Source organism: Tachyglossus aculeatus, chromosome 6 (assembly GCF_015852505.1).
Source record: "Tachyglossus aculeatus isolate mTacAcu1 chromosome 6, mTacAcu1.pri, whole genome shotgun sequence".
Classification (NCBI taxonomy): Eukaryota; Metazoa; Chordata; class Mammalia; order Monotremata; family Tachyglossidae; genus Tachyglossus; species Tachyglossus aculeatus.
Window position 1 is genome coordinate 19,733,314 of NC_052071.1, and position 12,934 is coordinate 19,746,247.

Here is a 12,934-nt window from a genome sequence, read left to right on the forward strand (position 1 = left end):
ATCAGCTTTAGAGCACTCAATCACCTTGTCCCGCTCACCTTACCTCACTGCTCGCCTACTACAACCCCTAATGCCAACCTACCTCCACCTCATCTACCTTACTGCTGACCTCTCACTCACATCCTGCCTTTGGCATGAAACACCCTCCCCCTTCGTATCTGACAGACAATTACTGTCCCCCACCTTCAGGGCCTTACCGAAGGCACATGGCCCCCAAGAAGCCTCTCCGGACTAAGCCCTCATTTCCTCTTTTCTCATTCCCAAGTGCATCTCCCTTGCACTTGGATTCACTCCCTTTATTCACCCCTTACTCAGCCCCACAGTACTTAAGTACATATAATAATAATAATAATAATAATAATAATAATAATAATGGCATTTAAGTGCTTACTATGTGCAAAGCACTGTTCTAAGCGCTGGGGGGGATACAAGGTGATCAGGTTGCCCCACGTGGGGCTCAGTTATCATCCCCATTTTACAGATGAGGTAACTGAGGCTCCGAAAAGTTAAGTGACTTGCCCAAGGTCACACAGCAGACATGTGGGGGAGCCAGGATTCGAACCCATAACATCTGACTCCAAAGCCCGTGCTCTTTCCACTGAGCCATGCTGCTTCTCTATCCATAATTTATTTATAACATATCCATAATTTATTTATATTGTCTGCCTCCCCCCTAGACTGTAAAGCTCTTTGTGGGCAGGGAACATGTCTACTAATTCTGTTACACTGTAATCTAACAAGTGCTTATTTCAGTGCTCAGCACATGGTAAGCACACAATAAATATGATTGCTTGGAATCTGTACCAACATACTGACCCAGGATACTGGGTACTCAAAATCAGGGGGTTAGAACATATCCCTTAAAGACAAAGGAAGAGAATCGAGACCAGTGGCTCTCGGTGAAGTGGTGCGATTCCAGTTTATTCTATTCTGCTTTCCGTAATTTTCCTTTCCCTTATTTTCTAATTAATTTAGAGAAGTTAGACGGAGCATAAAAAAATAGAAGGAAGGAATTTAAAAATAATTTTAAATACGAAATAAACTTATTGGGGGGGGGACGGGACCCAAGACACTTTCAAATTCTAATTGTAACAAGAATTCTTTGAGATCAAAATAACATGAAGATGGGCCAAATTACTCATAGATCAAAATATCCGAAATGGGAGGGGAATTGCAATAATTTACAGGCTACATTGTTTTTTTTTTATTAATTAAAAACTGGCCCCACGGTGACCCCAAAAATTTTAAATAACAATTTAGTAATAATCCAAAGCTCCCTCAGATTAGAATTTTACAAATTCCTAAATGGATTTGCCTCAGAAAACTAAAATAAAACACCACGTTTGGTCCCAAAATAAAATGCAACATTCATTTAAGAAGGGATTCTATCAGATGTAAAAAAAAATGAGTGGAAATCACAGTAGCTTTTTGAATAATAAAGACATATGAGATTTTTAATGTCAAAAACATGCAAGTGAAGTGAAAATACGATGGGTTTCTGTGCCTGAATTGAGTGAATAATGGGAGAAGTTATTATGAATTATTTTTTAGTTCCTCCACGAATAGTTCTAGAAGACCAGCTTTCAGTGGCTGTCATATGACACTATTTATATACAGTCTTATGGATTGGTTCCACGATCCATGATCTCTTCAAGGGATAAGTTTAACAAACCAGGCCAATTAAGGTAAAAAACCCCAAATTACCAGTATCACGTACCTCTTGAAGAAAATCTTCAAGAAGTCGATTAAACTTGTCTGCTAATTCATCTATCAACTGACTTCTTGCGATATCAACTCTGTTGAATATTGTGAATTCTTCATTACAGAGTGCATGATAGGTTTTAGAGCATGCTTCCAAAACATCTGTATCTGTGTGCTTCTCTACAATATCTCGTATCTGTCGCAATAAGGCATCTAAATGCTGTAAAAAGTAACGAAACAGCTTGTCATTAAATAGAATACATATTTTACAAAAAAGAACAGGTCTCAAAAGGTATCGAAAGACAAAATAGTAGCCAGTTTTGGAGTAAGTGAATGGAGAGCTACCATGCACTGTCTCACTAGAAAAGGCTACCTAGTTTAAAGAGACACATAAAAATGGATTATGTAGTAGATCTGATTTTTCCACAGCACAAAAATAGAAGTGAAGGTTACTTTCTCTTTACATTTACGGCTCTTTTAAACATACTTTAAATACGCCTATTTCCAACTTTCATATATGGGAAACAATTTCTGCAATTTGATATTGCAATATTATTTAATGTATGATATTAATGCTTCAGAGCATATATTTGGAGGATATACTAGAGACGTTTCCAATTTCAGCCTCCTAAGGATCAAATTTCCCATGTCTGAAACTAGGAACTGGTTACTATTAGCTATTATATGCAAGTTGACTGTACCTTTTCTAACCGCCCAGTTGTATAGATTTCCAAATCAAAGTACTGTGGCAGCTGTAATAAGTTAGTCACTTTTTCTGCATCTATGGAATACTTAAAAAAAAAGAAACAAAGTTAAATTAGCACCAAATAAGCTTACCCAAAAGTTAAGTCTAATTATAGTTCTGGTTACATATTTGACATAAAAATATAGAAAAACCACTGTCTAGCCTAACGATTTGACACACAGATTAAAAACTTACTTTTGCTAATAACTGTGGAAGAGCAACTGCAAAAAGTTCAGTAATTTTAGTTCTGTCATCCAACTGTGTTTTCTTTTCCTTTGCCGTCAGCACCTGCAATTTTTTGACAATAAATACAAGGAAAAACAAATGCTGACTTCAGTTAGCTCTCACCAGATAGGCATTGACTTATTTTAATACATAATACCTTATTTATTTTTTAATAAGGATAAACTAGCACAATGAAATCAATAGTAACGATGGAAAATGTGCTACTTTAAAAAGCAAATTAGTCAAAAAGATATTATCCAAAAACAGTGTTCTGCTTCATTCATTCACTCAATCATATTTATTCATTCAATCGTATTTATTGAGCGCTTACTGTATGCAGAGCAGTGTCGAAGCGCTTGGAAAGTACAATTCGGCAGCAGATAGAGACAGTCCCTACCCAACAACAGGCTGGAGGAGGCTGAAGTTGAGGAAGCCTTTAATTTTTCCCTTCACATTAAAATATACCCACAAATAAATTGTATGTTTAAAATTTACCATCAGGAATTGTCAAATTAGGAGATAAAAAAATAAAGCTTTGTTATGACTGACACACACACACACACACACACACACACACTCTCTCTCTCTCTCTCTCTCTCTCTAAAACAAGAAAATTTGAAGAAAAAATATAGTCATACCCTTTTCCCTGTCCCTCTTCCCACAGGAGGATGGCATTCAGCTGCTTGTCGAATAGTGCAAAGCATTATTTCAATCAAAGCACTCTCCTGCCTATCCGTTAATGCTGTAGGAGAATAAAAACTTGAGTCATGTACATTCCTCTTGTAGAAATCACAGCACTACACTTCAATCAAAAAAATATCTGAGTGCTTACTGTACTAAGTGCTTGGGAGAGTACAATAGTGGTAGTAGATATGATGCCTGCCCTTAAAGGTTTTTACAATCTGTTGGAGGAGGCGTCAGGGGGTAAGAGATGGAAACTAAGACAGATTACAGAAAGGGGGAAACAATAAAGAATAAAGAAATGTACAGAACTGTAAAGGAGTGGGTGTGAGTCAGTGCTTAGGCCCTGATATAAAACATCAAATTTTAAACGTGCTTACGTTCCTCTCCGCTGAGTGGTTCTTCCAACAGCAAACTATTCATACATTCCCAGTCCTTCAAAAGCTCTGTAGCACAGTCCCACATGCTATCCACGAGGTAAGCTGCGTGTTCATGCAACTGAAACGAATAATCGTAATTTGTTTCCACCAGTAGAAGCAATGGCTCAAAAACATCAAGGGTGAACACACTAGTATCTTTATGAAAATATACTGGTAGCTTTGACATTAATTTTCCTAGAAAACTAAATCACATGTGTAAAAAATACGATTTCAGCAAATTAGCATTGGAAAAACCTTCTTTTGTTGTCAAATCTTTTGAGACTTCTCCAAGAGACAGTGTGACTTACTCATTATAAATTGATTTTTAGAAATAATTAATATTATTAGCATTGTCATTAAAGAGCCAAAGATATGAAGAGAGAAATGCTCAGAGAAAGAAAGTTCTGCAACAGCTGCTAGCTTCTAGCTCATTTTATATGCAGCTTGACTTTGTGCCTAATCACACTGCCTCAGGACTCATGTAAACGTTCACTTAATAAAATGCCAATAAAGGACAGTCATCCAGCCACTAAAGGACATCAGATCTAAAGCCTCAAAAACAGCTTTTAAAATGCACAGGATAAAAAAAACTTCTAGTTTACAAGCTTATTAAACAACTTCCTTAACTACAGATGCCCCTTACAAATGTTACTGCTGGTGCTGACGTAGGATCCATTCAGTCCAGCAGTCTGCCTTAAAGACAAGATGCTTGGAGAAACTGCATAATGGTTGTCCTCCTTCACAATGGCCCGATACCACTGGGTAGTAATAATAATAATAGTGGCATTTGTTAAGCGCTATGTGCTAAGCACTGTCCTAAGCGCTCGGGGGATACAAGATGATCAAGTTGTCCCACGTGGAGCTCACAGTCTTAATCCACATTTTACAAATGAGGTAACTGAGGCACAGAGAAGTTAAGTGGCTTGCCCAAGGTCACACAGCTGACAACTGGTGGAGCCGGAATTTGAACCCATGACCGTCTCACACCGCCGATTTTTCCCCATATCCCTATCTTCCTCTTTAGTAACCTATTAGGAACAGTATTCACTCAATCGTATTTATTGAGCGCTCATTGTGTGCACAGCACTGTACTAAACGCTTGGGAAGTACAAGTCGGCAACATATAGAGACTGTCCCTACCCAGCAACGGGCTCACAGTCTAGAAGTATGAGAAGCAAATGAGGTTTCCTGAGGCTGAGGTTTCCATCCTAGACAATGGGAACCATACATAATCTGGGCAAATTTTCCAAACCCTAAACTAATGATTCCAGAAACTGGGACGTTCACTTGGGTGGCATCCTCAATTGAAGCTCACTAGCAAATAAGCACCAAGATACAAGAAGCCTGCAAAGTGAGGAAGCAGCTATTAAAAGCTCCAAAATCTTTATTTCAAACTTGTGAACTTTGCCATTATAGCCGGGTTCTAGCGGAGCCCAAAAGTCAGCCCCTCCCCTATATGAAACCACCAATCAATAAATGGCATGTATTGAGCACTTACTGTGTGAAGAACACTGTACAAAGCTCTTGGGCAAGTACAAGCCAACAGAATTTGCAGGCATAGTCCCTGCCCATAATGAGCTTACAGTCTAGAGGGCAAGATAGACATGACTATGAATAAGTAATTATTCAACGGGGCCTGGCCTTACTTCCACTGTGTTTGCGTGTCCCATAATTGGGGAATAGGCCCAGAAATGAAGCCTCCAAAGATTCAAATCTGGCTGCCACCATTAGTTCCACTGTCCAACTCAATTTAGCACTCAGGCAACCCTTCGACTTAGCACTCAACTTAGCATTTAGGAAGCTTCCTTGGCCCTCACCCAGTATTTTTCTGATTGCAGGCAAGCTTTAGATGAGTGTAGGGCAGGCTACAAGATTCACCGCTGAAATGAAAAAGTCTGTGACAATGAAATTTTCTGAAATTTTTTTTATTCAGTTCTTCATTTCAAAACTAAGGTATCCCTGAAAATCCAGTGGAATGGAAAAGTGATTCTCTCACCCAACAGTTTTTAAATGGTGCCAGCTGCTAAGGATATTTCTGACAACAAAATAACAATTCCCTACTGGTTACAAATACTTCTTCTTGGAATAAAAATGAGTAGATAATGCTTTATACTAACCGAGCAGGTTAAATGCTCAATTCTACAAAAATTATTTATGTTGGGGCTTTGGTGCACCCATGTCATGCATTTTCCACAATTACAACTGACAGTTGGGAATCTACTATTTCTGACAACAATAACAATAAATCTTAGAACCTGATGCTGAAATAAGTGCATCTGCTAGGTGGTAGAAGGAAGAACAAGAAACTGTCCACTTACCTCACTTTCCAAGAAGAAAAATACCAATGTCTTGACAAGGTTGGCATTTGGACTTTGTCTTCCCCGTCTTTTGAGTATTCCATCATCTTCGGGATCTCTTCGACTGAAGAGCCTATGACCCAAGCACAACAACTTAAAATTAAAATTCGTGAACAAATTTTTCCTGAAAAGAAATTTCCAGTTGCCTAAAGTTTCAAATTATGGATACCCAGCAAATCCCAAACCATTTTGAGGATAGGGAAAAAAAATCATTTGCATACTACAAAGAATTCACAACACTGGTGTGTACGTGCTCTGATAATAATAGCAATGACCATGGCATTTGTTAAGCGCTTATTCCGCGTCATGCACTGGGCTGGGGTAGATACAATATAAGCAGATAGGACACAGTCCTGGCCCTTTTGTGGCTCACAGTCTAAGGAAGGAGAATAGATTTCTTAGCCCCTTTTTCCAGAGTAGCCAAAGAAGGCACAGACCAGTGCCTTGCCCTAAGGCTTCAGATCATGTTTTTCAAGGAGTTCTGGAGAACCATTTTGAACCCCAAATATTACCAAAGGTACAGGAATTTAGTTTCAAATCTAGTTGGCGCTGGTAACATTTTTGAATGGTATTTATGTTTTACTTCAATCAAGCATCCGGGCATCAATTACTGTCATCGGTAATTTAATACCATTAATTGGTTGACTGATTGATCAAGACGGGGGTCGAAGACAAAATCATGGCATATTACATCCCTGCCTGCAGTTCTGGACAACATATTTTAGGAAGAATCTAGTACAGCAATAAAGATCCTGGTCAGGACAATAAAAATTATCATGGGGGCAAAAAAGTTTCTATTTTGGGATGGCCTAAAAAGATCAGGACTACAAGCACAAAAAACACCTTTACTGGCATACCTAGAATTACAAACTAGCCCCTTATTCTTTCCTCCTGTTAAGGGACTGTTAAGTTTTCCTCCTAATAATAATAATAATTGTGGCATTTGTTAAGTTATTATTGGTAGCTGAGGGGAATTCCCAGAGTGAATGGACAATTGTTAGCAAGTTGTTAGCAGCTGTCCAGAATGAATGGTCCAGCACTAAGAGGTCGTTAGCTGCTAATGAGTTTTTTATGAAAGACAAGCAGCAAGGCCCAATGTATGGAGCAGGAGTCCGAAGAATCTAGTTCCAACTCTGCCACTTACTTGCTGTGTATCCTTGGGCAAGTCATTTCTCTGTGCCTGAATTACTTCATTTGTATAGTGGGGTTTAAGGCTGTGAGCCCCAAGACACAGGGACCATTCATTCATTCAGTCGTATTAAGCCCTTACTGTGTGCAGAGCACTGTACTATGTGCTAAGAAAGTACAATTCAGCAACAAATAGAGACAATCCCTGCCCACAATGGGCTCACAGTCTAGAAGGGGGGCGACAGACACTAAAACAAAGTACTATCTATGTTCAAGGTGATTAGCTTGTGACAATATCTGGCGCATTAGTAAGCTCTCAACAAAAGTTTTTCGGTCCAAATTATAGCAATAGCACAAAGATTCTGGCTTTGTGAATACCTTACGATCTTAATCAAGTTTAACAGATTAATGGTGAAGAAGAGACTGGATGTTGTAACGGGTATTTTCACTACACATTTTGGTTTTAAAGTTGTTTGAGGAATTAGCCAATGTGAGGTGCTTGGTGAAGTTGTGCTGTTAATAGAAGAAACAGCTTTTGTGAAACAAGTGATTGTCAAAACACTAATCTTCCTTAGTGTGGGATTTTGTAAGAAACCCACCATCTCTTTATAGACCTAAGAATATGGATTCAATGTTGCACTGCTTACTCCTTCATAATGATGTTTTGTTTTGAATGTGGCTCAGTGGAAGGAACCCGGGCCCTCCCTCCCTTCAGGCTTGTGTCTCCTCCTGCCTTCAGGACATCTCCATCTGGATGTCTGCCCGCCATCTAAAACTCAATATGTCCAAGACTGAACGCCTTATCTTCCCTCCCAAACCGTGCACTCTCCCTGACTTTCCCATCACTGTAGACGGCACTACCATTCTTCCCGTCTCACAAGCCCGCAACCTCGGTGTCATCCTCGACTCCGCTCTCTCGTTCACCCCCACATCCAATCCGTCACCAAAACCCGCCGGTCTCACCTCCGCAACATTGCCAAGATCCGCCCTTTCCTCTCCATCCAAACCGCTACCTCGCTGGTTCAATCTCTCATCCTATCCCATCTGGACTACTGCATCAGCCTCCTCTCTGATCTCCCATGCTCCTGTCTCTCCCCACTTCAGTCTACACTTCACGCTGCTGCCTGGATCATCTTTGTGCAGAAACGCTCTGGGCATGTTACTCCCCTCCTCAAAAATCTCCAGTGGCTACCAATCAACCTACGCATCAGGCAGAAACTCCTCACCCTGGGCTTCAAGGCTGTCCATCACCTTGCCCCCTCCTACTCACCTCCCTTCTCTCCTACCTCACCTCCCTTCTCTCCTACAGCCCAGCCAGCTCCCTCCGCTCCTCTGCCGCTAACCTCCTCACCGTGCCTCGCTCTCGCCTGTCAATCAATCAATCAATCAATCGTATTTATTGAGCGCTTACTATGCGCAGAGCACTGTACTAAGCGCTTGGGAAGTACAAATTGGCATCACATAGAGACAGTCCCTACCCAACAGTGGGCTCACAGTCTAAAAGGGGGAGACAGAGAACTGAACCAAACATACCAACAAAATAAAATAAGTAGGATAGAAATGTACAAGTAAAATAAATAAATAAATAAATAAACAGAGTAATAAATATGTACAACCATATATACATATATACAGGTGCTGTGGGGAAGGGAAGGAGGTAAGACGGGAGGGTGGAGAGGGGGACGAGGGGGAGAGGAAAGAAGGGGCTCAGTCTGGGAAGGCCTCCTGGAGGAGGTGAGCTCTCAGCAGGGCCTTGAAGGGAGGAAGAGAGCTAGCTTGGCGGATGGGCAGAGGGAGGGCATTCCAGGCCCGGGGGATGACGTGGGCCGGGGGTCGATGGCGGGACAGGCGAGAGCGAGGTACAGAGAGGAGATTAGTGGTGGAGGAGCGGAGGGTGCGGGCTGGGCAGTAGAAGGAGAGAAGGGAGGTGAGGTAGGAGGGGGCGAGGTGATGGACAGCCTTGAAGCCCAGGGTGAGGAGTTTCTGCCTGATGCGCAGATTGATCGGTAGCCATTGGAGCCTGTCCCGTCATTGACCCCCAGCCCACATCCTCCCCCTGGCCTGGAATGCCCTCCCTCCGCACATCTGCCAAGCTAGCTCTCTTCCTCCCTTCAAAGCCCTACTGAGGGTTCACCTCCTCCAGGAAGTCTTCCCAGACTGAGCCCCCTTTTTCCTCTCCTCCTCCCCACCCCCCCGCCCTACCTCCTTCTCCTCCCCACAGCACCTGTATCTATGTTTGTACAGATTTATTGCTCTATTTATTTTACTTGTACATAATAATAATAATGTCGGTATTTTGTTAATCGCTTACTATGTGCCAAGCACTGTTCTAAGCGCTGGGGAGGTTACAAGGTGATCAGGTTGTCCCATGGAGGAATCACACAATGTTAATCCCCATTTTACAGATGAGGTTACTGAGGCACAGAGAAGTTAAGTGACTTGCCCAAAGTCACACAGTTGACAGTTGGTGGAGCCGGGATTTGAACCCATGACCTTTAACTCCAAAGCCTGTGGTCTTTCCACTGAGCCACGCTGCTTCTGTACATATTTACTGTTCTATTTATTTTGTTACTGATGTGCATCTAGCTTTATTTCTATTTATCCTAATGACTGGACACCTGTCCACATGTCTCCCCCCTCTAGACTGTGAGCCTGTTGTTGGGTAGGGACCGTCTCTATATGTTGTCAACTTATACTTCCCAAGCGCTCAGTACAGTGCTTTGCACACAGTAAGCGCTCAATAAATACAATTGATTGAATGAATGAATGAATGAGTCAGAAGTCATGGGTTCTAATCCTGGCTCCACCACCAGTCAGCTGTGTGACTTTGGGCAAGTCACTTCATTTCTCTGTGCCTCAGTTACCTCATGTGTAAAATGGGGATGAAAACTGTGAGCCCCCCGTGGGACCACCTGATCACCATGTAACCTCCCCAGTGCTTAGAACAGTGCTTGGCACATAGTAAGCACTTAATAAATTCTATCATTATTATTGAGAAGCAGCATGGCTCAGTGGAAAGAGCACAGGCTTTGGAGTCAGAGGTCATGGGTTCAAATCCCAGCTCCACTGTCACCTGTGTGGCTTTGGGCATGTCACAACTTCTCTGTGCCTCAGTTACCTCATCTGTAAAATGGGGATGAAGACTGTGAGCCCCCCGTGGGACAACCTGATCACCTTGTAACCTCCCCAGCGCTCAGAACAGTGCTTTGCTCATAGTAAGCGCTTCGTAAATGCCATCATCATCATCAACAGCTGTTCAAACTGATTCTTGGGAACTTGCACAGTTTATATGATTTTAACAACTGTTTGAAGTTCTAAAATGTTACAGGACTGATCAATTAATTTCATCAAAGTGAGCGCTTCCTGGGTGCAAAGCACCGTACTAAGCATTTAGGAGAGTACAATATAAGAGTTGGTAGACACATCCCCTGCCCACGTCTCAAAGTAATTTCCCTTCACTGTATCTTTAGCTTTCTTAGTTATTACTGGAAGAAGAAATATATATTTTACAATAATGTTGGTTAAGAAAACCCATTAGAAATGAATACAAACTTCACCGAATGAAAATTCACTTACTTTTTATAAAGAAATTCTCCTGCTGCTACTGCTACTGGCCGGTGAGCTGAATAAACAAGATGGTAGACATTTTCACAGTCTTCGGCAGTCAGAACTTCTTCACTACTCCTAAAAAGCAAAGGTGCAAAAAAGCAATACAAATAATTGATTTTTTTTAAAAATAGTCTTAACCTGTGTTACTTGTTCCAGGAAAAAGGAAATAATTATTTAAAGGCTAATTCTACCAGAATTGCAAACTCTTAAAGGTGAGATGCCGATTCGGAATCATAAATGGAAAGTCCCTAGAGAGCAGCTGTGGGTAAACTATGAATAGCAAAGGCTGCCTTTACATATAATGGATGTTAAGGCAACAAAATTAGGAAAATTTGAAGTAATGGAGTCTCACAGCAAATAATAGCAAGACAATTTAACCAATGGGAAAAGTTAGTGGGACTCTACTCTGAGAAGGAATGTGGAGTAAAGTTAATATTATACTAAAGTTAATATTATAATTGAGAAAATTCCAATGATAAAATAGCTTGTGTACTCCTGACAGGAAGCAAACAGTTCTAAAATGTATTATTTAAAATACAAACTACAGATCTATTGTAGTTGAAATTATTGCACAATAACAGTTACGCTTGTTTTCAAGCTATCAATATTTCTAAAAACTTAGTTGTGTTCTTACTACTTCGTGTTTCAGGTAAAATTCCTTTGTCCTCTTGGACTGAGGATTCTTTTTCAGTTTGCCAGAGGTAAACCATCTAAGTCTGATTACAACAGGTCAGTGTGTCCTAAAACCTTTATAATTTTCAAAATGATTAAAGGCTGTTGGGACCTAAAGTGGTCCTCGAGATTAAATTCTCTAGAAATGTTTTGGCTCACATTCAGGGAGTATCCCTGAAAGAAAACTATTCCATGTACTTGAGTTCTTGAGTTCTGGAAGAATTATTCTTATGCCATGGCCCAAATTTGAGGACTCTGGAAAAATAACTATCTTTTTAAACAAGCAGACTAATCTTTTGGGGTTAGCCTATTTTGACCTAGGACTACTAACCTGCCATGGCTATTTGTTGATGCACAATTTTAAGTCACCCACGAATTTTTCATCTTTAAGCATCGTGATACATTCATGATTTGTTTTACATGAAGAAATGTGTTCCAAATAAGTTACATTCCCAAAATATTTGACAGATGATTGTTGTTTACAAATATGCTTGAGTGGGGAAAAATGGCTGACATAGTAACTATGTTGATGAATAGCTTTGAGTCAAATATTTTAGAGTTACATATTAAGTCTTTACCCAGACTTATGAAGCAGATAGATACTTACTGTAAAACAAGAGTGAGTAATTTTATTGCTTGTACAGCAACATCATATTCTTTGTCAAGAGTCATGGACACAATTCTATCCTAAGAACAGAAAATAAAGTATTAAAAATTCAAACAGGTGGGACAATTGTGGAAAAGCATTGTGCTTAAAATAATTTTCTTGACAAAAATCAAGCCAGACTAACCTTGAATCGACTGGTGAAGAGTTCTAGTTTGGAATTAAGCTCTTTGTTATAGTAAAGTCCCTGCAGAGCAGTAAGACACTTTAGTCTCACTTCCCCTTGCTAAAATAAAATTAAAAAAAATACATATTATATTTCTCACTTTTATCTTCAAAGTGCACTATATTTTTACTTGGAAATCTGAATTATCCAGCAAAATATTTAGACCTTTATTTACATAATCATTTACAGCACTACTCTTACTCTTTTACCCGCTAAATTTGGCACATTATGTCCAACTGTTTTCCCCCATTAGACTGAAAGCTCCAAGGGCAAGGACCATTTACTTCTTTTATTGAATGCTCCCAAGAGCCTAGTTCTGCACTCTACACACAGTAGGCACACTCAATAAATACTGATGATTATTTTCTTACTTGTTGTAAACCTATCTTAGCTTCAAATCAGCACCGATGAGGGTTAATTATTTTTTAACGTACCTATTTCAGTAAAAGTTCTAGGCCAAATTCCCATTCTGGGATAAATACACTCAGCTTAGTACAAAACCAATTATGTAATGAGGAAGAAATGTTTTCTCTAGCTCCTTCCCCTGAAATCCACCTTTCCTTCCTA

At 40.2% G+C, this 12,934-nt stretch overlaps 1 protein-coding gene across 4 annotated transcripts in view; it reads right to left on the reverse strand.

Moving 5' to 3' along the window:
* The window catches only part of STAG2 (stromal antigen 2), a 152,856-nt gene that overhangs the window by 37,578 nt on the left and 102,344 nt on the right, over positions 1-12,934 (reverse strand). For all 4 annotated transcript variants that reach the window (XM_038748536.1, XM_038748533.1, XM_038748534.1 and 1 more), the window contains 9 exons: positions 12,329-12,427; positions 12,145-12,224; positions 10,833-10,940; positions 6,090-6,201; positions 3,733-3,850; positions 3,310-3,413; positions 2,642-2,734; positions 2,403-2,492; positions 1,718-1,921 (listed from right to left, as the gene is read on the reverse strand). In XM_038748536.1, coding sequence (XP_038604464.1) covers positions 1,718-1,921; positions 2,403-2,492; positions 2,642-2,734; positions 3,310-3,413; positions 3,733-3,850; positions 6,090-6,201; positions 10,833-10,940; positions 12,145-12,224; positions 12,329-12,427 — 1,008 coding nt within the window. The remainder of the gene's footprint in view (positions 1-1,717; positions 1,922-2,402; positions 2,493-2,641; positions 2,735-3,309; positions 3,414-3,732; positions 3,851-6,089; positions 6,202-10,832; positions 10,941-12,144; positions 12,225-12,328; positions 12,428-12,934) is intronic.